General features: G+C 50.3%; 1 protein-coding gene across 4 annotated transcripts in view; it reads right to left on the bottom strand.

Moving 5' to 3' along the window:
- Nucleotides 1-23,800, bottom strand: part of USP43 (ubiquitin specific peptidase 43) — a 61,855-nt gene extending 38,055 nt beyond the window's left edge. For all 4 annotated transcript variants that reach the window (XM_058703354.1, XM_058703357.1, XM_058703355.1 and 1 more), the window contains exons 1-3: nucleotides 23,189-23,800; nucleotides 13,251-13,382; nucleotides 6,925-7,028 (exon numbers count right to left, since the gene is read on the bottom strand). In XM_058703354.1, coding sequence (XP_058559337.1) covers nucleotides 6,925-7,028; nucleotides 13,251-13,382; nucleotides 23,189-23,689 — 737 coding nt within the window. In that variant the 5' untranslated portion in view covers nucleotides 23,690-23,800. The remainder of the gene's footprint in view (nucleotides 1-6,924; nucleotides 7,029-13,250; nucleotides 13,383-23,188) is intronic.
- Nucleotides 23,801-25,504: the final 1,704 nt, after the last annotated feature.

The raw sequence follows: 25,504 nt of genomic DNA, 5'->3' as shown, positions 1-25,504 counted from the left end.
CTTTTATTTTTAATTTTTTTAATGTTTATTTATTTTTAAGAGAGAAAGAGCGCAAGCAGGGGAGGGGCAGAGAGAGAGGAGACACAGAATCCGAAGCAGGCTCCAGGCTCCGAGACATCAGCACAGAGCCCAACACGGGGCTCGAACTCACGGACCACGAGATCATGACCTGAGCCGAAGTCGGATGCTTAACTGACTGAGACACCCAGATGTTCCCAAACTGCACACTTTTAAATTGTTGATTTTATGTTATGGAACTTTCACCTCAATTTTTCAAAGAAGGAAAAAAAGTTTAATTGCACATGTTAGCGCACTGAGAACGGGAAGGGAAGCGAACACCCCTCGAGAGAGAAACGGCATGATGGCTCGCAACCTGGAAGGCATCTCAGGACCATCTCCTCCCCTGGTTCTCAGCCTCACTGTGTCCCAGAATCACAGAGGAGGCTTTCCTAAAAACGCAAATGTCTCGGCCCTTTTCCCATAGATTTTGTTTCAAGGGAGGCAGGGAGAGAGGCTCAGGCATCAGGATGTCAACAGCTCTCCCGGGGACACTAGTGTTCAGCCAGAACGCGGAACCACTGAGGGAGTCCACCCTCCTGATTGTACCAGTGAGGAAACAGAGTTCAGAAAAAAGCGCCTAATAGCTAAATAGCTAATATTGTAACAGCGTTTACTATGAATTGGGCATTGTTCCAACCACTGTGAGTATAATAACTCACTCACTACCCATAGCTGCCAGTATTATTCCCATTTTGCGGGTGAGAAAACTAAGCACAGAGAAGTTAAGCAACAGTCCCAAGGACACACAGCTCTTAAGCGGCAAAGCAAAGCTCAGGTTCCAGGGTCCAAGTTCATCACCATTCCTGCTGTCTTTAGTATAAACGAATGAGGGACATCAACTGTTTCAGAGAAGTTATGGGGCGCCTGAGTGGCTCAGTGTCGGACTTCGGCTCAGGTCATGATCTCGCGGTTTGTGAGTTCGAGCCCCATGTCGAGCTCCGTGCTGACAGCTCAGAGCCTGGAGCCTGCTTCGTGGATTCTGTATCTCTCTCTCTCTCTACCCCTCCCCCACTCACGCTCTGTCTCTGTCCCTCAAAAATGAATAGACAACAAAAAAAATTGTTTCAGAGAAGTTATACACACAGTATGCTTATATTCTTTAAGCTTTTTCAAACTAAACACTCCCTCACTTAAGCATGTGGTCCCTGAAAATCAAGTGCAACTCTTATATTCCCCACGGGTACTCCAGTTTTATTTCCTTAATCTTGTGATGTATTCTTCCAAGATGTAAGGGATTTCTGGATGCTGCGTGCCTTGTCCTGAAATCTACACTGCCTTCTCCCTTGGGAACAAGGAACACCACCCAGCTGACGGCCGCGCTCTTACACCGGTCAGCAAGGAAACCGGGGCTGGGATCACGGGCTGGTTTCCAGAGTCTCTGCGCAGAGCACCAGCCCAGCTTGAGTGGTTTCCCTGGGAGCAGACCAAGTGGGAAAAACCAGGGACAAGCAAGAAAGCCTGAGGATTTCAGGGTGCGGGCGCAGGTGACCCTGAGTGAGCTGGCCAGAGCAGGTCAGCTCTCCTGGGTGCAAGTTAACAGCCATCCATGACTTCTGAAAACAGACCTGAGACTTTAACGTCCAATAACTCTGGGAAATTTCCCTTTGGGAAAACCATGCTAACGTCCTGGTAAAAAACGGTGTATACCAGGCATCGAGCTCCAGAGAGAAGGGGGACCTGGCGTTTGTGGGGTCCCCTCTGCCACCCTGTTTCTCCGGATCCTTCTCTCACCTTTACCCATCATGTACCTAGATTTAACGTAAGCCCGGAGGATGTATTTTTGTCACTGGGAAATTTCCAAATCCCTGTTTTTGCACTTAAGCAAACAAATGAAAAAGAATATTTTTCTTTGATTTATCCACTGTGTTAAGTCTACAAAAGCTAAGCGAAGCAAAACGTATGGTCTTCAGAATAGACTGCGGAAGGGATGTGAAATACACCTGTTTTTCAAAGATGAGTAATGACAACAGAGTGAATGGGACCCACAGATCAGGGAGAGAGAAGACTCTGGACGTTTCCAGGCTTCAGCCACCCCGACACGTGACCTCAGGAGACCTTCTAACCTCACCATGTCTTCACCATCCCTGCTGGCCATTTGCAGCCCTGTCCTATTGTCCCCCAAGCTCTCACGGGGTAGGGAGTGGGGCAGGGGGCAGAAAACCACCCTGCTGCCCTTCACGGCTCCCTCAGGGCTAGAACCCAGGGTTTCATCACTTATATATAAGTCCCAGTGCTCATCCTCACAAATGGCCTCCTTAATGCCCATCCCCCATCTAGCCCCCCCCCCCCAACCCTGTTTGTTCTCTATCTTTAAGAGTCTCTTGTGGTTTGTTTCCCTCTCCCCGCTACCCGCCCCTCCCCCCAGCCCCTTCCCATATATTCATCTATTTTGTGTCTTAAATTCCATCAAATGCTTCCGACGCAAAAGCCAACAGAACTGCCCTTGGCTTTCCGCCAAGTATAAATGCCCAGAAGTGAGCCCGGGCCCTTGATGATGCCCTACTCCGACCTCTCCCTGAGGCCGCAGACACACCCTACCCCTCATGCCCGCCCTGCGCCACCTGCTTCCAGGACAGAGGACCTGATGTCTCCACCAGCAATGGTGACTCTGAGGACACACAGGTAAGATGTCACCTCTCGGAGATCAGCTGTGAGAAAGCCTTCAGAAACACGCTCGGCCATAGGGGAAATGCTGCCTGTTACGGGGACCAGGTAAGACTTCTCTGCGAATAAGAGCCAGGAGCCCCGAAGAAACGAATATACGCAGGTGCGCATGCGCATACCCACAGGCGCGCATGCGCACACCGCCCCCCTGCAGGTGCACTCCCACAGCCTCCCCGCCTGTGGCCCAAACTCCAACACAGCGGCGCTCCGCGGTTGCGAAGCTCACGGAGGTTTTTTTAGGTTGTGGTACGAACCATATGGAATAACTGATTATTTTCCCTGTAGCCCGTAACCTCCAGCACCCTGAGGCCAAAGCCAAAGCCGAAATCCCAACACCCTAAAAGGGAGGCGGCACCCTCACTGCACGGGGGTCTCTGAATTCACCCACAGTGAATCCTCTCTTAAAGAAGGCCGATACCGCGGCGACTTTCCATCCCCAGCAAGCCCTCCCTGAAGAGTGCCCAGGGCCTCAGGAAACACCACCAGCTTGGAGCTGGTATCCGTTGGCCACTCTAGAAAATTGCTTCCCAGAGCTCAAAAGCCCTCGCCCAGACGGACATCCCTAACTGTATTTTTTTCTTTACTACAGACTATCAGGCACAAAGCAGGTATTTTCAGCTGTCACTGGTCCCCCCCCCCCTTTTTTTTTTCTTTTTAGCTTGAACACCTCACTTGTTACTCTTCATCCTACAGTAATCTACCCAGAGAGCGCTTGCGGTCTTGAATATATCTGATCGGCTTAAAGTCAGTTGCTCAGGAATCATGCCCTGACTCAGCCCACGCCTATCACAGACCGTGTGATCACGTGATTTATAATAAGAAACTACATATTTGGTTTTGGTCCTAGTTCCTGGCACAGGGCTCCTAAAACTCTTGGAATCACCTAAAAGATGGGAGCCAGAAGGACAAAAGGGCCACCTTTCAACCACACTTGAGTTCTATTAATGAGGGGACTCGGGGATAGCCTCAGACACCTGAGGATGAGGGCCGGTGGCCAGGGGAAACAGTTGGGGGCGGGGGAGGGGGTTGGAAGTTTCAGTCCCGCCCCTCCACTTCCAAGGGAGGAAAGGAGGAGCAGAGGTTGAATCAATCACTAGGGATCAATGGTGTAATCAATCACACCAAGGTAAGGAGACCTACAGAAAAAAACGCTCCCAGGAGAGGTCTGGAGAGCTTCCAGACTGGTGAACACGTGGGGGTCCTGGGGCAACGGCACACCCGGAGAGGGCAGGGAAACCCTGCACCGGCTGCCACACACCTTGCCGGAAGCATCTTTTCCGTCTGGCTGTTCAGATTTGTATCCTTTTACAATGAGTTGCTGATCTAGTGAGTTAACTGTTTGCCTGAGTTCTGTGAGCAGCTCTAGCAAGTGACCGAACGTGAGGAGGGGGCCCTGGGGACCTCTGGTCTGTAGCCGGCCAGTCAGAAACACAGGTGACAGCTCGGGACTTGGGACGGGGGGTGGAGGGGGGCTCTTGCCCGGTGGGGGGAGCAGTCTCGTGGGACTGAGCTCTTAAGCTGTGGGATCGGACGCTGTGTCCAGGTAAACAGTGTCTGGAACGGAGTCACCCTGGAGGACACTCAGGTGGTGTCCACAGAGAACTGCAGAATTGCCTGGTGTGGGGAAAACGCCCACGCGCCTGGTGCCAGAGGGTCTGTAGGCGGGGTAGGAGGAGAGAGGGGTGTAAAGAAAACAAGACTTTTTTCCTTTCATACCTGTAACACTCATCTCAAAGCACCTGCCAGTGATAATGCCCCATAAAATCCCAGGAGGCACCCTAGATTCCTCCCTTTCTCTCTGGCCCTCCCCTTGCACTCTTAGAGTCATGAATGAGACCTGTTGAGTCTACATCCAGAACACATTCCAGCCCATGCACTCCTCTCCATCTTCCCTGCTACACCCCTCCCCGGGGGGTCTCATGCACCATCACTCTCCCACCATAGTCCCTCAGCCACACCCCGCTTCAAATGTTGCAGTGGCTTCCTGTGCCCTTCAGACGGAAGCCCACACTTGGACAGGACACCTTAGACACGTCCCCCATCCACCTCTCCAGCCTCACCTCCCACCCCTCCTCACCTGGCTGCTCCCTTGGCCTTTCTGTCCCTCGATGTGCCAACATCATTCCAACCCCAGGCCCTTTGCCTCTGCATTTTCCTCTGCCTGCATGACCTTGTCCTCAGAGATGCGAATAGCTGATTCACTGTCTCTAGGTTCTCAGCTCAAATGTCCCCTCTATTGAGAAGCCTTCCCAGACCTTTCTGATTACCTTATCTAAAGCTGGCCGCCTCCCACCCCCCACATCCCAAGCTGTGTCTTATCATTTCAATTATCACTACCTCAAAGAGCTGCTGTGACGTGTGTGAGCGTTACCCAACACCTCCCCCAGCAGAACGTGAGCTCCTTGAGAACAGGGGCTGTGCCTGGTTCACAGCTGGACTCTGGCACCGAGAAGGAAGGGGCTCGTAGCAGATTAAACAGTAAATATCTCGGGCATCTCTAGAATCGAATAGCTAGAGAGCATGTGGGGTCTTTGGTTGGAATTTCTCTCTCGTGGCCAAGGAGTGATGCTCCTGGCTGTAACCGGTGGACCATGCACCACAGCCAACTCTCAGATACCTGAAAGAAGGGAAGAAAGAGAGCATGCGTGCGCACAAGAGAGGAAGAGGGAAGAGAGAACGCTATGAGCCAAGAAATAAGTAAGTTGGTTGTGCAAAGACACCAACGAGGGGTACCTGGTGTCCCTTCCCCGCAGTCTAACCGACCCTGGCCTTAGGCTCCCCTTTCCCTCCTAGCTGTTCTTTTCTCCTCCTCTCTTCTTCTTTTCCTGTCCCATTTTTGTTTCAAGCAGCCTCTGCTCTGGGCACCTGAAGATAAATAAGGCAGACACCCTGCACGTAGCTTTCATGGCTAGCCATGAAATCTAGGTTCCCTCCAGTACGCACACCGCATCTCTCGGGAAATAGACGGGCCTTACTTCATGCACAACAATAAAACGTAGACTCGTTTCGGGGCGTTTTTAAGTACCCAGTATGCTAAGCAACCAAGGACTGTGTCACCAAGAGGAGGTTGTCTGTAACCGATGGTTTCCCCTGCATCCTGATTATCTGTTCTTGCTGAATATGCTCCCGCCCATTCGATTCTATTCAGCCTTCGGAGCCCCCATCAAAAGGCACACCTCCTCCAAGAAAGCCCAGGGAGGTTTCTTCCCCACTTTAGACCGCTCACTGCAATCAATGTCTCATGAAAACATTATAGTACTTGGAAATACGCTGTCTTGGGGCGCCTGGGTGGCTCGGTCGGTTAAGCGTCCGACTTCGGCTCAGGTCACGATCTCACGGTCCGTGAGTTCGAGCCCCGCATCGGGCTCTGTGCTGACAGCTCAGAGCCTGGAGCCTGTTTCAGATTCTGTGTCTCCCTCTCTCTCTGCTCCTCCCCTGTTCATGCTCTGTCTCTCTCTGTCTCAAAAATAAATAAACGTTAAAAAAAATTAAAAAAAAAAAAAAAGAAATATGCTGTCTTATAGGAATCTCTCAGCTGTCACAGATAGAAGAGCCCAAGGAGAAGTTTTCTGAAGTCAAAGCCTGCATAATTATATATATATATTTTACATATATATATATTTTACATATATATATATTTTACATATATATATATTTTACATATATATATTTTACATGTATATATATTTTACATTATATTATATATATAATATATTTATATTATTATATTATTATATATAATTATATATATTATATATATATAATTAAATGTATATATATATTTTACATATATATATATTTTACATATATATATATATATATATATATATATATATATATATTTTACATCCTCCACGCTGATGGGAAATCTCGACCTTGAAATTACTTGGTAAACTGAACAACCTCTCGGTGATGGCCTGCGGGCGAAACCCTGGCCTCCGCATTCACACTCTGTTAGAACCCCCTTCAAGAGGAGACGGGAGACCCAGGAGCCAGCAAGAAGGGAAGGAGGAAATCCTAACGGCCAGAGACAACAAGGAGTGAGTGGCTGCCTGGGATTTCCAATGGGAGAGAGAAGGGCTGTCTTGTGTTCCTGTTGTTTCGCAATCTCGGGGCAGCGTGGCGACGGGAGGCCAGTTACCAGCAGCTAAGTCTGGGCGATCCATGCTAAGCACACCCCACCCTTACCTAGATTCTTACCTATACTGGGCTTGAAAGTGGCTTTGCACAAAGCTTTGGCCTAGGGGAAGCTGAGCCGATGGGGACAGGAGGTGCTCGGGGGTTCTGCTGGCTTCAGGCTGAGGCTGCAAAGAAATGAGGGAAGGAAGCAAGATTAGGCACAGACCAGTGAGCCCTGGCCTCCTCCTGGGCCCGCTTCACCCCTCCCTGGGCCAGGACTCTGCAGGACCTGACCCCTCTGGGGAGTCCCCCACAATTTACTGCTCCCCCAATCTCTAGACCTCCCAGACCCCCTCACGCACAGAAGGTGCTGAACGAGCAGAGCCAGGGCGTGAGCCCTGGGAGCTCCCACACGCTCAGCCAGACTCAGCTCCGATCTCTGGAGCGACGGCCCTGTTCTTCTCTCCATCCTGCTGGGCCCCGTGTGTCTACGCCTCCTGCGCCTTTTGCTGGGCACGCTGCCACCACTCAGTGCGTCCACACCACATCTCCCATCTTCCGGCTGCTAAACCGCCCCATCCGCCTCTCCGCGGGAGCCAGTCTTCATGCGAGCCCCAGACAAACCAGGCTTCGTGCCCTGGCATCATGTGGAAGCTCCCTGCACCCCACGTCGATCCTACCATGCCCCTCCGTGCTGCCCCTTATGTGTTCATTTGCTACTGCTGATGGCTGCAGGAGCAAATTCCCACACGCTGCGGGCTGAAAACAGCAGAAATGTATTCTCTCACAGTTCCGGAGGCCAGACAGCCAAGATCAGCATCCCCAGGCCCCAGAGCAGACGTCAGCAAGGCCACGCTCCCCGCAGAGGCTCTAGGGGAAGCCTTGCCTCTCACGGCCTCTGGTGGCTGCAGAATCGTGGCTTGTGGCCCCATCACCCCAGGCTCTAAGCCCAGCATTTTAGAAGAGCCAAGGAAAAAGCCGAGGAAAAAGGAACGCGTGTGAAGTGTTCGGAGGGAAGTATACCAAGGTCTGAAATTTAATTTCAAATCCATCAAGGGGCGCCTGGGTGGCTCAGTCGGTTGAGCGTCCGGCCTCGGCTCAGGTCCTGATCTCGCGGTTTGTGAGTTCGAGCCCCGCGTCGGGCTCTGTGCTGACAGCTCGGAGCCTGGAGCCTGCTTCCCATTCTGTGTCTCCCCTTTTCAATACCCTACCCAGTTCAGTGAACAGCACACAAGCAGGATTAAGAATCAGCCTCCAGGGGGTGCCTGGGTGGCTCAGTCGGTTGAGCCTCTGACTTCAGCTCATGACATGATCTCGAGGTTCATGAGTTCAAGCCCCAGATCGGGCTCACTGCTGTCAGCACAGAGCCTGCTTCGGATCCTCTGCCCTCCTCTCTCTGCCCCTCTCCCACTTGTGCTCTCTCTCTCTCTCTCTCAAAAAAAAAAAAAAAAAGATTTAGCCTCCAGGCTCTGGCTGCCTGGATTCCAATCTCTGCTCTGGTACTTTGCTGGGAGAGCTGCAAAAAAAAAAACCTCTAACACGGCTCACCAGGGACGGCGGTGGGCAGGATCGCCCAGGGTGGGGTCCGGAAGGAGAAAATCCTGAGCGAGGCTGGGCTGAGAGGCAACAGAGTGGTTCCAGAAGTGTGGACCTGGAGGTCAGAGCAGGCTGGCTCTACTCTGCTAACCAAGCGACCCTGAGCATCTCTCTGAGCCTCATTCCACATCTAAAAGAGTCACACATCCACCTCACCTCACTATGCCACCATTCAAATAGAAAAACTGATGTGTGTGTCCTGCAGGGCGCATAGTAGGTGCTTAATAAACGGTACCGTCTTGGGCCTTTTCCTCGCCCCATCCCGTTCCTAATTCTGCAAGAGTGCACGTGCTATATAATGAATTCCCAAAAAGACGGTCTGTGTGAAAGTGTCTACAGGACGGTAAAAATAAGCCCTTTTCGCCAGATTTGAGAATCATTCCGGTGACAGAGAAGAAAGCGGTCCCTGTGTTTTCTATTCCAGTTTCAAATAAACCTAGCTTCTATGGCCTTCACAGGTCTTGAAACAGAAATAACCTCAAAAAGAAAAAAAAAAAATTGCTCTGGCCCTCTTCTTGCAAGAGGGAAAATGAAGTTTCGTGTCAGCTCGCTCCTGACCTTCAAGCGTCCCCAGCCGGGCCTCCACAGGCAGCCCAATTTTCCGAGAGAGCAAATGTCAGGATTTTAACCCCACCGACCCCCCACCCCCGGGGCACATTTGGCAATATCTAGAGACATCTTTGGTTGTGAGTCACAACCTGTGGGGAGAAGAATGCTTACAAATGCATATCGCACAGGGCAGCCCCCACAGCAAAGAGTTATCTGGCCCCAGTGCAGAAGTTGACAAACCCTGGGTCACATTTCCTAGATGTGGACGCTGACTCTTCTACCTACTTGCTGTGTGGCTTGGGGCAAGTTACTTAACCTCTCTGTGATCTTCTCCGCCCTTAAGCCCAGTGCCTTTTCCAACCATCAAAGGACAGAAGAGGGAGACTGAAAGGCAATTTAGGAGGCTGTCTAGCTAGCCCTGGACTTTCCAGGTAGGAAGAGCCGCCAGGCACAGCCAGGGAGGGGGCAGCGGTGGTGAGGGGGACACAGGACAAGACGCCTTCCCTGTGCAGCCAGAAGGAAGCTGGTCTTGTAGTGTCCGCTCATCTCTGCTGGGGAACTGAGGAGGCACGAGACACCGTGATAAGGAAAGAGATCCAGTGCACTTTGAAACAGACTCGGGTTCCATTCTATTTCCCCCAAGTAAGAGTTAGGTGACCTTGGGCAACTTCCTTAACCTAAGTCTTCATTCACTATAAAACCCGAGCCACCCTTACAAACGGTAGAGGCTGACACCTATGTAACGATTCAACCACTCAGGAGTTTGGCGAATGTCTCTTATGTGTCAGTAGTGGAATAAGCACGAAAGGCATCAAGTTAGATGCACCACAGGAACAAATTATTCACAACCCAGGCGTGTCCAATCAGAATATTTCATTCTGTGGGCCACCTGCCCAGCAATGGACATGTGAACCTCACTGGGACAATCAGATCCTTCCCTGAGTGTTTTTCTGAATCTCTAAAGACTACGTGACCCTCTTGCCATCACAAGAGCACAGCTGGTCTGAGAATGAAGCCAACAAGGCATAGAGAGCCAAAGACCCAGTGACATCATCTGAGTCCCTGGATCTAGCCTTACCTGAAGCTGGTGCGAGCCTGGGATCACAAGTTTATAACATACCGTTGGCATTTATAAAGCCAATAAATGCCCTTTCCTTAAGTTGGATCCAGTTAAATTCCTGTCACTTGCAACTAAAAGGGTCTTAATAAGATGAACAGAAAATCACTGTGCATAAAAGAATAAACAGCCATAATCCCACAACCCAGAAACACAATCCCCCAAAACACCATAACTTTGGAGTGTGTGGTCCTCCTAGGTTTTGCGGTGGTGATGTTTTTGCTTTCTTTTATGTGTTTAGGGGTGACTGGGGTGGCTTTTGTTAAGATAAGAACACAGGCTTTCAAGCCGGACCCCCTTGTACTTGAACCCTGACTCTGTCCCTTCTTCAGCTGTGTTGCTTTCGGAAGGTTACTCAACCTCTCTGATTCTTGGTTTACTCGTACATGCAATGGAGATAATGATCCTAGCAGCACTCCATCAAGGACAAGTTACTCAGTATATAAGGCACCCAAGACGTGATCTGAGGGGCACTGTGCAATCACTACTTCCCTTGTTCCCTGTGTTTGGCAACCTGTTGTCCTGAGCAGAAGGGACGGATTTTCCAGCTCTGACAAACTCTTAGCTTTTAATGACATTACACTGCTTAAAATAGGTCTAATCTTATTTGAGACATCTATGGTTATGCCCTCCTTTTCTGTTTTGTTTTGTTTTTTTTTTTTTTTTTTTTATTTTTGGGACAGAGAGAGACAGAGCATGAACGGGGAAGGGGCAGAGAGAGAGGGAGACACAGAATCGGAAACAGGCTCCAGGCTCTGAGCCATCAGCCCAGAGCCCGACGCGGGGCTCAAACTCACGGACCGCGAGATCGTGACCTGGCTGAAGTCGGACGCTTAACCGACTGCGCCACCCAGGCGCCCCATGCCCTCCTTTTCTTAAAGTTCCAACTCGTTGTCTTAAAAGAGAAAGGAACATGGGGTGCCTGGGTGGCTCAGTTGGTTAAGCATCTGACTTCAGCTCAGATCACGATCTCATGGTTCATGAGTTCTAGCCCCACGTTGGGCTCTGTGCTGACAGCCGAGAGCCTGCTTCAGATTCTATATCTCCCTGTCTCTCTGTCCCTTCCCCTGCTCGCACTCTGTCTCTCTCTCTCTCTCTCTCTCTCTCTCAACAATAAACAAACATTAAAAATTTTTTTTTTTTAACAGTACATAGTGAAGGTATACAACGTGATGCCTTGGTATATACATACATAGCAAAACGATGCCATAATCTAAGTAGTTCACATATCCGTCTCCTTGGTTACCTTTCTGTGTGCGGTGAGAGCCCCTGAAATCTAGTCTCTTAGCAAATTTCCAGTATTTGAGACAAGATGATTAACTATAGCCATCAGGAGTGTGTTAGACATCTAGACTTTCATTCTACAAGACTGTGACCTCTATTCCTTCACTATTACTCTAGTATGATGGGCTCCAAGCAAACAACAAAGGGGTGGGAAGGGGACAGCCCGAAAGACCCACCTCCAGGGTTTTTTTTTTTTTAATTGATTCATGAGAAGCATGGGAACTTAAAACAAAACCAGTAAAGTTCTTCTTGTGACCGCATCTGGATCAGTGTTCAGACACATCCAAAGCAACCTGTGCCTGATTAATTACCAAAGCTTGTGAAACCTTTGTAAATTACAGCAGATTCTTCATAGACATTGGGTTTTTTTTCATTATTATTAGTTTTATTTTTTTAAATTTACATCCAAATTAGTTAGCATATATCTTCATGGACATTGTTAAAATAACTTTGTTGGGGTGCCTGAGCAGCTCTGTCGGTTATGCGTCCGACTTCAGCTCAGGTCATGATCTCATGGTTCGTGGGTTTCAACCCCGCATTGGGCTCTGTGCTGACAGTTCAAAGCCTGGAGGCTGCTTTGGATTCTGTGTTTCCCTCTCTCTGCCCCTCCCCCACTCATGCTCTCAATCTCTCTCTCTCTCTCTCTCTCTCAAAAATAAACATTTTTAAAAAATTAAAAATAAAAAAAGAACTTTGCTCACTTGTGGTACAATGACTTCACTTGCTTTGACTTTTTTTCCCCCCTAATGTTTATTTATTTATTTTTGAGAGAAGGAGAGAGACAAAGCACGAGGAGAGGAGGGGCAGAGAGAGAGAGACAGGGAGAGAGAGAATCCCAAGCAGGCTCTGTGCTGTCAGGGTAGAGCCCCGTGTGGGGCTCGATCTCACGGACCATGAGACCATGACCTGAGCCGAAATCAAGAGTCGGAGGCTTAACTGACTGAGCCACCCAGGTGCCCCCTCTTGCTTTGACTTTCTTAAGTGAGAAATAAAAGACCATTAGAGCAGAACCTATCATTAATCTTCATTTAGCAAAGCCTACAGAGAATACAACTGATAAATCAACTGTGAGACATAGATATATAGATATAGATATAGATATAGATATAGATATAGATATAGATATAGATATAGATATAGATATATAATCTCTCTCTCTACATATATATATAAACTGTGGCTGTTAGAAATAATTTAGTGCTTTCTTACTCCCAAAGGTTGGGGGTTCCATTAAAATGTGGGAATGCTAAGTATACACATGCAGTCATCCATCCTGTCTTGAGAAGAAAGGTTGAGAAATCCTGTTCTATGGGGTACATCACCCAGGAAGCAGTGATAAACATAAAACGGTATCTTCTCAAAATAATAACGAACGGTATTCAGGGCCTCAGACGGCCATACTAATGCGCAGAATATAGACAAAAAGGAGATGTTTCAAACTTTATAATTTTGATTTTATGTTGGAGAGAGAAAAAGAATCTTAACCAGGTTCCACACGCAGGGCAGAACCTGACGTGGGGCTCGATCCCATGACCCTGGGATCATGACCTGAGCTGAAACCAAGAGTCGGACACTGAGCCAACCAGGCGCCCCGAGATTTTGCGAACTATAAAATGAAAGGAGGGGCGCCTGGGTGGCTCAGTAGGTCGAGCGTCCGACTTCGGTTCAGGTCATGATCTTGCGGTCCGTGAGTTCGAGCCTCGCGTCGGGTTCCGTGCTGATGGCTCAGAGCCTGGAGCCTGCTTCGGATTCTGTGTCTCCCTCTCTCTCTGCCCCTCCCCCACTCATGCACTGTCTCTGTTTCTCTCAACAATAAATAAACATTTAAAAAAAAAAATGAAGAAAAGAAAGAGTGGCCAACCTTCTCGGACCCGGGCCCTTGGGAGGAGACTTCCAAGTCCTCGTGCACACGGTCCAGAAGCCAGAGCAAGAATTCCAGGGCGTCGTGCTGGGCATTGCCTTGGAACTGAGAGCCGTACTTGGAAACAGCATTCTGACAAGAAAGTAGAAAACCAGAGGGTCAGTTTAGCCCCGTAGTCACCCAAGTCAGGGCCTAGAGGCACCAAGTCTAGCAGCGGTCACTATTCAGCCCTGAGCAGGGCTGACAACCTGGGAAATGGTATAGGGGGACTGGGCGCCTGGGTGGCTCAGTCGGTTAAGCATCCAACTTCAGCTCAGGTCATGATCTCAGTCTGTGAGCTCGAGCCCTGCTCTGTGCTGACAGTTCGGAGCCTGGATCCTGCTTTGGATTCTGTGTCTCCCTCTCTCTGCCCCTCCCCGCTTGCACTCTGTCTCTGTCTCTCTCTCAAAAATAAATAAACATTAACAAAAAATAAAATTTAAAAGAAATGGCATGGGGTATGAACTTTCCCACCAAAGCCTGCCCTTGGGAGGCAGTGTCCCCAAATGCTAGAAGGGTGTTCTGTATACAAGGCACCTTGTTCCCACCCCCCGACCCCCTGGAAAAACTACTAACAGACATCCCGTCCTTTGAAAAGCCACAGGGCTGTCTTGCCTGAGTATTTGGATGCTGTCGGCCATCTGTCCTTCCGGAAGCTCTTGTCCCTTGATCGCGAGGGCACACGTTCCCCTGGCCGCCTCCATCAGTCTGTTTCCATCCTGCCCCTCTGTGCCCCCACCCCCGCTGGGGAAAGCACCTTGCCCTCCTCTCTCCGTCGGTGATAAATTCGCTCCCAAGGCTTCAGCTATGTCTCGTGAATGACCGCAGGGCATGCTGAAGGACGTGGCTCTGAACACCGTGCACACGGCTGCCTTACTGCCTCTTTCTAGCAGGTGTGAAATTAAACTTCTGTGCTTAGATCACACGATGCCTGGACCAGCCCCTCGCCCCTTTCACAAATATTGATTTAGTGCCTACCATGTGCCAGATACTATTGTAAGCACCACAACAGTGAACAAGGTACATGAGAGCCACCGGCACGGACGTTCCTCTGCCCTCTGGGAAACTGTGTCACAACGTCATCACTTTCTCCTATTTTTTTAATTCTTTTTTTTTTTATGTTTATTTATTTAGAGATTCAGAGTGTAAGTAGGGGAGGGGCAGAGAGAGCGGGAGAGAGAGAATCCCAAGCTGACGGTGCAGAGCCCGATGCGGGGCTTGAACTCGCAAAACGCAATCAACGTGAACTTCAGCTGAGATCAAGAGACGTTTAACCGACTGAGCCACCCAGGTGCCCCACAACTTAAATCATTTTCTATGTGAATGTGTATTCCAGTTGTTTTAAAGGTTTATTTCAAAGGGTAATATATGCACATACTTAAAGAAAAGGATGATAATGAAAAGTCTTACCTCCACCCAGCCCCCATCTCTGGGTGCCTGTCCCCAGAGGGAGGCCACCCGTAGCATTTTTTTAAAAGCATCTTTCCAAGGAAATTAAAAAAGAATTTTTTAAAGTTTGGTTTGAGAGAGAGAGAGAGAGAGCACACGAGAGCAGGAGAGGGGCAGAGAAAGAAGGAAAGGGAATTCCAAGCAAGATTTGACACAGCTCAGAGCCCGATGTGGGGCTTGAACCCACAAACTGTGAGATCATGACCTGAGCTGAAATCAAGAGTCAGATGCTTAACAGACTGAGCCCCCCAGGCCTCCTTCCACCCGGGGCATTTTTCTAAATGCATGTGCAAGCATGAGCATCTGAGAGCAGCAAATCCCCGTGTCTGAGTGTGTGCACATATACAGGTGCACATGTATACTGTAGCTGTTTGTTCTGCCCTTAGACGCAGCCAGGCATCAGGCGCTTGTCCCACACAGGGGTGTCCTCAGCTCCCGCCCGCCAAAGGGAGAGGTCTGAGAACCGTGGCCCCGGCCGATTCTCACCACTGCCAATCAAATCAAGTAGGCTGGGCTTTTTCCTTTTTCTTTCTTTAATCCTTCCACAAACTTTAGGCTATGACAGAGCAAAATGCAAGATTGAATGAGGTGAAATACGGGCGGTCAGTCTTCATTCCAGTCTTGCTAGTTTTGCATCTAGTTTGATTTCTTCCTCCGCCAGATGTAGCAAATAAAAATGCAAGGTAGGGGGCGCCTGGGTGTCTCAGTCAGTTAAGCGTCTGACTTCGGCTCAGGTCATGATCTCACGGTTTGTGGGTTTGAGCCCCGCGTCCGGCTCTGTGCTGACAGCTCGGAGCCTGGAGCCTGCTTCGGATTCTGTGTCTCCCTCTCTCTCTGACCCTCCCCTATTCATGCTCTCTCTCTCTCTCTCCGTCTCTTAAAATAAATAAATAAACGTAAGAAAAAATGCAAGGTGCTCAGTTTAGTTCGAATTTCAGATAAACGATGATTGTTTTTAGTATACGTATACCGTATGCGATATCTGGGATGTATTTACACTACAAAGTTACTCATTGTTTATCTGAAAGTCAAATTTAACTGCGCATTGCATATTGCATGTGGTGACCCAATGCCTAGCCACCCTCAATATCCCACGATATCCTTAGATCCAACATCGTCTCTGAAGTGAGCAGTGCCTCCAACTCAGAATCTCTGAAACCGGGTCTTCCTTTATATTTTTTAAAAATATTTATTTATTTTGAGAGTGAGCGAGCACGCACATGTGTGCACGAGCAGGAGAGGGGCAGACAGAGGGAGAGAGAGAATCCCAAGCAGGCTCCCCGCTGTCGGCACAGAGCCTGATGCAAGGCTGGAACTCACGAACCGTGAGGTCGTGATCAAGAGTTGGAGGCTTAACTGAATGAACCACCCAGGTGCCCCTAAAACCAGCCCTTCTTCCTCTTAACATCGGTGTCCCCTCTCGGATTCTCTCTTGTACCCCCATGGGTCAGGGTCAATCAAGGATTCTGGAATCTGGTTCCCAATGTGTCTCTGCCCTGCCCCTTCAGTAGAGAGCCATTCCTGCCACTGAGTCCTAACCGCTGCTGATCCAGAGGACGGTGGCCATGCCCAGCCCAGAGCCTCCCTCCCCCTCTGCCGCAGCACAGCCCGGTTGGGTAACGTCATGCCTCTACTCAAACCCTCCCTGACTCATCACCCAACAACATACCATCCTCCCAACTGGCCTGGACCAAGCCTTCACCACACTCCCACGTGTTTGAAAACTCCAGGTCACCGGGCCACTCAGGTGCCCCAGACATATTTTTCCAGTCCTGCAGTCTACGCCTTGACATTTCCTTCCTTCCATGTGAAACCCATTCCCTTCGTGCTAACCATGCTGAGCCTTTAAGATGGACACTCTTCATCTCTGCCTGACTGGAAAGCCAGACAACCTTTCCAGAAAGGATCCTGGAATTCTGTCAAATTCTTTCGACAACTTCAAAAAGATAGACGAGATAGGGCCTTAGAAACGTCCCTACGTTGGGGCGCCTGGGTGGCGCAGTCGGTTAAGCGTCCGGCTTCAGCCAGGTCACGATCTCGCGGTCCGTGAGTTCAAGCCCCGCGTCGGGCTCTGGGCTGATGGCTCGGAGCCTGGAGCCTGTTTCCGATTCTGTGTCTCCCTCTCTCTCTGCCCCTTCCCCGTTCATGCTCTGTCTCTCTCTGTCCCAAAAGTAAATAAAAAAAAAAAAAAAAAAATTAAAAAAAAAAAAAAAGAAACGTTCCTACGGGGGCACCTGGGTGGCTAAGTCGGTTGAGCGGCCGGCTCTTGATTTCGGCTCAGGTCGTGAGCTCGCGGGTTCATCAGTTGGAGCCCCGCGTCGGGCTCTGCACTGACAGCTCGGATCCTGTTCAGGATTCTCTCTCTCTGCTCTTCCCCTGCTCGTGCACGTGCACGCGTGCTCTCTCTCTCTCTCTCTCAAAATAGAATAAACTTAAAAATTAAAAACTAAAATAAGGGTCCTTCTACGTACACACAGTAATTTCATTTTGGAGGATTTAGCATAAGGAAGTGACAGTAGAGAAACTGTATGCATTGAACTCTCCTGGGGAAGCCTTACAGCACACTCAGCTGGCCTTAAAAACTATGCTGGAGGAAATAATGAGAATAAATGATCCTATCATTTTTTTTTTTAAAGTGCAAAAATACCTATTTGAGATTGTTTGACATCTATTTGTAGCTAGGCAAAGACCAGAACTACATGGCAAAATATTAACCACTGGTTATCACAGAAGGAAGGATGGGACCATAAGTGATTTTTTCCTTTGGACGCTGCAAATTTTTTTACAGTGAGTTTTGTTCTTTTGTTTTGTTTGTTTGTTTTGTTTTTTTCTCCGAAAAACCAGGTATTTTACAGACTTGGGGCTTTTTTCGAAATAACTTGACCTATTGATCCCTACAGAAGACACAGAAAGTCTATTAAAATGTGACCAGAACTGTATTAAAGCGAAACCCTCACTTGGGAGAGATGGACAGAAATCTTTAGTATGTTTACCCCACAACACAGCATAGCCCTACCTGCGTATGTGTGTGTGTCTCTCTCTCAACACTGATTTATTTTTATTTATTTTATTATTTTTAATTTTTTTAATGTTTATTTTTGAGAGAGAGAGAGAGAGAGAGAGAGAGAGAGAGAGAGAGAGAGAGAGAGAGAGAAAGAGCATGAGTGGGAAAGGGGCAGAGACAGGGGGAGACACAGAATCTGGAGCAGGCTCCAGTCTCCGAGCTGTCAGCACAGAGCCTGACGCAGGGCTCGAACCCACAAACTGTGACATCATGACTGAGCCTAAGTCTGGCCACCCAGGCGCCCCTCAACACTGATAATTTTTAACACATCCCTTACAAAATTATTCCTAGTTATTTCATACTTCTGGTGGGTTTTGTGAATGAAATCTTATTTTCATACGTTCTAAATGGTTATTGCTTTTGTTTTCTATCTTGTTTCTGACCTCTTTAGTGACCACAATAACTCTACAATATGGATTTCTAGGCCCATCCAGTAATTTCCTTTCTGCTCAATATTTTTTACTCAATTTCCACATCGTGTCTTACTGTTTTTTCCAGAACTTCCAAAATAAAAGAGCAACGAAGGAGACATCCTTGCTTTTAAAAAGCAATGCCTCTAGTGCATGATTTGAGGCATACTGTATGTCTAAAACTGTAGGTCTAAAATTGATGCTTAAGTACATAAGCTACGATAAACTCCAGATGGCTAGAATCCTGAATATAGCCATGGGAAAACTAGAAATACATAAAATAGAATATTTATCAAAAGGTACGATGTAAATAAATCTACACCTTCCAGCACTGGGGACAGGAAGGAGTTTGGAGAAGACATCTGTGGCATGTATAAGAAACAAGTAAAAAGAAACAAGTAAAAAGAGCACTGAAACCCGGGAAGAATGGACAGACAACCAACATGAACAGGTAGTTCCAAGAGCCTCCTTACAACTAGCAAAGAACTATAAAAATCCTGTACCTTACTCTTAAAGAAATAAAAAGAAAACGAGACTATTTCTTTTTGTGCAATAAATAAAAGAGAAAATTAAGTATCTGACTTTTTTTTTAAATGTTTATTTATTTTTGAGAGAGAAAGACAGAGTGTGAGTGGGGAGGGGCAGAGAGAGAGGGAGACACAGAATCCGAAGCAGGCTCCAGGCTCCGAGCCGACAGCACAGAGCCGGATGTAGGGTTCGAACCCACCGACCGTGAGATCACGACCTGAGCCGAAGTTAGATGCTAAACCAACTGACCCACCCAGACACCCCTAAGTGTCTGACTCTTGATTTCAGCTCAGGTCATGATCTCACGGTTCATGAGTTCGAGCTCTGCATCCGGCTCTGTGCTGATGGCTCGGAGCCTGGAGCCTGCTTCGGATTCTGTGTCTCCTTCTCTCTCTGCCCCTCCTCCCTCAAAAATAAATAAACGTTAAAAAATTTTTAAAAAACACATAAAAATAAAAGAGTCAAGTCTTTGGCCATGCAAGTTCACTTCAAGGGATTAAATTCAGGAAATGGTCAGGGCTGAGGACAATGATTTAAGCACAAGAATTTTTGATTACAGTGTGATAACTGGAAACTTGTAAAGCATGTAAATGTCTCTGCAGGGACTTGTTCATTTAATGAAATATAAAATCATTTAAAATTAAGTTTTACCGAATATTGAATGACCAGGAGAAAGTCTCATGATGATATTTACATGAAAAAAGCCAGATACAAAACTAGAATTTCCAACGTGTAGATGCTTGGAAACACATCAGCGTTTATGAAGGGTGTCTCTAGCGGGAAGAGTTTCAAACCATTATTTACGCTTTGGAACCTTCCTGATATTTTATACGATACACACCTTTGATTACATCATTAGAAAAGCAAAGCATCCTAGATAATGCCACGGACAGGATTTGTTTTAATGTATGTATTCATTAGCTGTTAAAATAAAGAGCAGTCCTATTGTCTGTGGGAGGCTGGGTGCCTCGGAGGGCAGGACAGAGGAACACTGTACAACCATCCCATTTTCATGGCTGGGGTTGGGGTTGCTCACTCCAGTATGCCAGTCCCTTCATGACTCCCCCTTTCCTCAAGACCAAACTCCTTGAGAAAACCTTATGTGGCTTGTCCCCAACCCATTCTCCATCCAGCATCCTCGGCCTGGGGACACAGGCTTCCATTAATTCACTTAATCTTCCATTCATTCTGCAGAGCCAGCGAGAGGGCCCTCAGCCCCGCCTGCCTTGGCGATTGGCAGGGAATGCACGTCCCCACCCTCCCCTGTCCTTGGTTGACCTCTCCGGATGGTTCCTTCTCCTGGGACACCCCTCCTCCCCGGGTGCCCCCATCAATCACATCTTCCTGCCAGAACCGCCACAGAGCCCTGTATTTTTATTTTCGGGCACTCATCACCAGCTCTGACCATGTGTCTGTGCGGTTACTTCAAAACATCCGCCTCTCACGCTGGACGGGGGACTCCTGGGGAGTTTTATTACTTTTTTTTTACAGCATATTGTTATAACTGTTCTATTTTATTAGGACTTATTGTTGTTAATGTCTTACTGTACCTAACGTATAAATTAAAGTGCCCTCAGTACGTATGTATAGGAAGAAACATTGTATATGTAGGGTTTGGTACAATCTGTAGGGAGTTCCCCTAGAGGTCTTGTACTCCTGTCTTCTTGTGCCTTCCATGTTCCTGGGAAAGTGCTGGGACACTCCAGACATATGTGTTGGGTGAAGGGATGTTTCCTCATCTGTAAAAATAAGAGGAGCCCACCTAGATTCTAATCAGCAAGGTTTATTAATAAGTCCAGATACTGGAATCCTCTGCTCCCTTCAAGCCTGGCTACCCCCAAAAGTCCCAGGAAACCTCGGATGACAACACCCTCGTTAACAATTAACAAGGTGACTCCCTTCCAGCCCCCCCCCCCCCCCCCCCCCGGGCTCACAGGGAGCTTCTAGGCTTTGGGGATTTGAGCAGCAGGAGTGAGTGAGATGGGAAATCCTGGTGTATCACTGAGAGTGGTTACTAATTTGGAGGATTTTTCCGAGGTACTCCTGTCTCTCCCACCTGCGCAGGAACTGCATGAAAATGTACCCAGCAGGAGAAAAGGTGCATAAACATGACCTCCTCCCTCCTCCAGGTCTCTGTAGGTGAGGAGACAGAATGGTAGGAATGAGGGGTGCCTGGGTGGCTCAGTCGGCTAAGCATCCGACTTCAGCTCAGGTCATGATCTTATGGTTCGTGGGTTCGAGCCCCGCGTCGGACGCTGTGCTGACAGCTCAGAGTCTGGAACCTGCTTTGAATTTTGTCTCTCTCTCTCTCTCTCTCTCTCTCTCTCTCAAAAATAAGCATTAAAAAAAGAAAAACAATGATAGAAATGACAGAAGCTTCCCAGGGTCAGGCACTGCCCTAAGCGCTGTACGTGGGACCCAGTGGATCCTTCAACTGATAATAAGGTAGATACCACCATGATCCCATTTCATAGGTGGGCAAAGTGGAGGCAGATTTGCTAACTTGCTCAAAGTCACAAAGCTCCAGAGACCTTGCTCTTAACCACCATACCCTGGAGTAATCCCTGTATCCTAAATTTTGCTTGTTTTCTGTGGTTCCAGTTAACAGGTGGTCAACCTCGTGCAAGAAGCAGATGGTCCTCCGGAGTTGGGTCAAGAGGTCAACTGTGCGGCCGGGCCTATGTCAATGACCTCACTTCATCTCGTCACGTAGGCACTGCATCATCTCACATCTTGGCAAGACGGGTGAGTACAGTTTATCATATTTGAGAGACACCACATTCCCATAACTTTTATTACAGCATATTGTTATAACTGTTCTATTTTATTAGGACTTATTGTTGTTAATGTCTTACCGTACCTAACGTATAAATTAAAGTGCCCTCAGTACGTATGTATAGGAAGAAACATTGTATATGTAGGGTTTGGTACAATCTGTGGTTATAAGCACACCCTGGGGGTCTTGGGATGTATCCCCAAAGTATTATGGGGGGCGGGGGGGAATTACTGTACTGCCTCATCATTTCCAATGCGGAGGTTGTCAAAAGGGGATATTAATGACACCCATTTGACCCACTGACACCTGCCCAACAATGCTTCAGTAGTGGAAGCTGGAGAGAGGAAGAGGGGAGAGTGGCACCCTGCGGGTCACATGGCAAGGACTGCTTTTTCAGGCTGAAACTCAAGAGCGGTGATGCCTGTGGAATGAACACTGACAGGTTCCCCCTCCCCCAAGAACAATCGCTAGTCTACGGGGAGCTCCACTTCTCTGCCCAGAGCTGTGGTTTTTTAGCAGGAACCAAGTCATGTGCATCAATGATCGGGAACTCTACAATCCAACTGGGATCCCCAACAGCCCGCTTAACCCTGGTGGTGGGGAGGGTCGGGGGGGGGGGTGGCGAGATGTGATATACAGAACTTCCAAAGCCTCGTGACCCTACGGCACAGGGTAAGTAGAACGTGACCCTGGGGCCAGTGAATGCAACCCCAAACCAAGGCATGACGGGCCATCTAACAAGGATGCAACTCCAATATACCGCATCCATTGCCTCCCGGAAGGATGGGGGGGCACTCGGGTTCCATTGGGTTTAGAATAAAACACAAACAGAGGCCTCTGGGTGGCTTGGTGGGTTCAGCGTCTGACTTCGGCTCGGGTCCTGATCTCTGGTTCATCTCATGGTTCATGGGTTCGAGCCCCGCGTCAGGCTCTGTGCTGACAGCTCAGAGCCTGGAACCGGCTTCGGATTCTGTCTCCCTCTCTCTCTCTCTCTCTCTCTCTCTCTCTCTGCCCCTCCCCTGCTCACACCCTGTCTCTTTCTATCTCCCCAAAATAAATAAACATCAAAAACAATTTTTCTAGAACAAAACCCAAACGCCTTACCATTGCTTCCAAGACCTTACGTGATCTGACCAACCTCATCCATGCCCCACACTACCCTCCCGGGCTCCGGCCGATAGTTTTCGTTCCGCGTCCCCGATTCTCAGCTCCTTCGGGTCTGTGGGGCTTGTTCTTGCTGTTTCCTCCACCAGGATTACCCCTAGACCTCGACCCGGCCTCGTCCTGCTCATTGCGATCGCCCCCTCCTTCCTCCGAGGCCCTGGCCTTGGGTGTCAGGCTGCCCACCCCGCCCCCCTGCAGGCTGGAAAGTGTCCGCGGGCCTTCACCACTTCAACAAATGTTGGTCGAGCGCACAAATGCTGAATAGACTCAACTCGACTCACCAGCCCCCTCCCACCCCCCACCCCCAAGAAACACCTGGGAGAAATTCCCACAGAAGACGTTTGCAAGCCGTGGCACAAGTCACCTCGAAACAAAGGCGGTAAGCCGCGCTGCGGGGCTACGTTGTCACCCCAAGAGGGCCCCCGGAGGACCCTTCCGTGACGGGGCGCGCGCCTGGGCAGCCAGACGCGGCCGCCGCCCAGCGGCGGGAGGCGGGCGCGCTGCCTACCTTGAACTCGGCGGAAAGTTGGGGCGTGTACTCGCGCGTCCAGAGCGCGCGCACCAGCGCCGCCAGCTGCTCGGTGACCTCGGCGCGGCCCGGCGCCGCCCGGTAGCGCCCCAGCGCCAGGAACTCGGCCAGCAGGTCGGTGTTGCTGAGACACTGCACCACGGCGTTCATGAAACAGGTGTTGCCGTGGTTCTTCAAGCCCTGCGCGCCCGGGGGCCGCGCGCCGTCGCCGGCGGGGGCCTGGGGCTGGGGGCCGGCCGCGCGCCGCTCCCCGGGGCTGCCGCGCGCGGCTGGGGCGGGGCCCGGGGGCGCGAAGCCCCCCTCGCCGTCGCCTTCGCGGGGTCCCGGCCGGGGCCGGGGCGGCGAGGCCCCCGGGCGGGAGCGGCTGCTCAGCGCCAGCAGGAAGCGGCCGAGCAGGCGACGCAGGGAGCGGCGGCGGCGGCGGCGGGGCCGGGGCGCGGGCGGCCCCTCTCCCGCCGCGGCCCCCGCGCCCGGCTCCATGGCTCCCGCCCGCGCGCCCCCTCCCCGGAGCCGAGCCCCCTCCCCTCGGCCGCGAGGCCGACGCGCCGCCGACCCGCCCTGACGGCTCCGGAAAGGCGGCGGGCGCCGGCTACCTGCGGGCCAGGTGTGCCCGGACCGGGCGGGGGCGGAGCCAAGGGCGGGGCCGCCCCGCCCCGCGCGGGAATCCGGCCGCCGGGCCCGCCCAGGGCAGCGCCGCCGCCCAGCGAGCGGAGGCGCCGCGCGTCGCCGGCTCCGGGTCCCACCCCCCCCCCTCCGCCCCCCGCCCTCACCTCTTGCGAACCGACGCCCCGAATTTCCCTCCCGTTCCCCGCCAGCCTGCAGGCTGTGACAACAGTGGAGGGGCGGTAAGTTCGCCAGCGCCTAGTGCGCGGCGAAGCCCCGGCTGGCCTGAGTTTCTGGAAACTACGTGCGGGTGAAGACGGAAGAACGGGGAGAGGGAGACTCTCCGAAGGGCAGCCTCTGGCGCGCCGGGAGCCGTGACGGGCTGGGGAGTGCACCGCGGGGTGCTCCCACCTGCGGGCGCCACCGCCTCCCGGCCCCGTCTGCCCCCTAGGGGAGGCCACCGTGGGACCAGAAGCGGGAGCCGCGTGTTGCCCTGTGAAGACCCCACCCGGGACGGTTGCGGTTTGCTTGTTTCAACTACCAGGTCAGAGTCGCTTCCCCAAACCTGGCGAGACCTCCCCCGCCTCGCTTCAGCTGGTGGGGAAGCGGGCGCAGGGAGGTTGACACCTGTCCCGAGGCCGCAAGCCCCGTGGGCGGGGACGCCGGAACTCGACCCGGCTCTGCACCGGCTGGCGCTTTGCAACCTCCGTATTTGCTCATCCAGGAAGTTTTCCGGCTCTCGGGCGCGCCCCCTGTGCGGCCCCCGGTTCACTCCGAAAGCAAAACTCCTCGCTGAATTGATGCCCAATCAGAGCTGGCTTGGCCTTGACCCGCCCTTGGTTCCCTGGGTGACTCTGGGGGCCTCCGTTCACTTGATCCTGTGACTGTCAGGTTTATAATTAATCGAAGTCTTACAGACGAATTTCTCATCAGTTTCTGGCTCAGAAAGAGATCAGCGGGATGCATTATTACATCGACGCCCTGAAATGTTACTCATTTGATAAAGTGATCATTTATTAAATATCCACCTTGATATGTCAAAGAGGGCCCCAGCAGGTTACCTGGGTTTTTGCCCAGCAGGCAAAAAAAGAAAAAGAAAAAAAGGCTTAGAATAAAACACTGTACTGTGAATTGGAGACTTGAAGTGTTTCTGGAAAAATGCCATGATTTACCCTTTCTGGAAAAAGATACCCGGTTGGATGATTCATATACAAGGTCCTTCCTTTGCCTAGAAAAGCATCTATGAGGGGGTGCCTGGGTGGCTCAGTCGGTTGAGCATCTAACTCCACCTCAGCTCAGGTCATGATCTCAGGGTTCATGAATTTGAGCCCCGCCTAGGGCTCTGTGCTGACAGCTCAGACCCCAGAGCCTGCTTCAGATTCTGTGTCTCCCTCTCTCTCTGTCCCTCCCCTGCTCATGCTCTGTCTTCTCTCTCTCTCAAAAGTAAATATTTAAAAAATTATTGGGGTGCCTGGGTGGCTCAGTTGGTTGACCGTCCGACTTCGGCTCAGGTCATGATCTCATGGTTCGTGAGTTCAAGCCCCACATGGATTGGGCTCTGTGCTGACAGCTCAGAGCCTGGAGCCTGCTTCAGATTCTGTCTCCCTCTCTGCCCCTCCTCTGCTCTGTCTCTTTTCTCTCTCTCTCTCTCAAAAAGAAATAAACATTAAAAAAAATTTGAAAAGCATCTAT

Source organism: Neofelis nebulosa, chromosome 16 (assembly GCF_028018385.1).
Source record: "Neofelis nebulosa isolate mNeoNeb1 chromosome 16, mNeoNeb1.pri, whole genome shotgun sequence".
Taxonomy (NCBI): Eukaryota; Metazoa; Chordata; class Mammalia; order Carnivora; family Felidae; genus Neofelis; species Neofelis nebulosa.
This window is presented reverse-complemented; position numbering and strand designations above follow the sequence as displayed.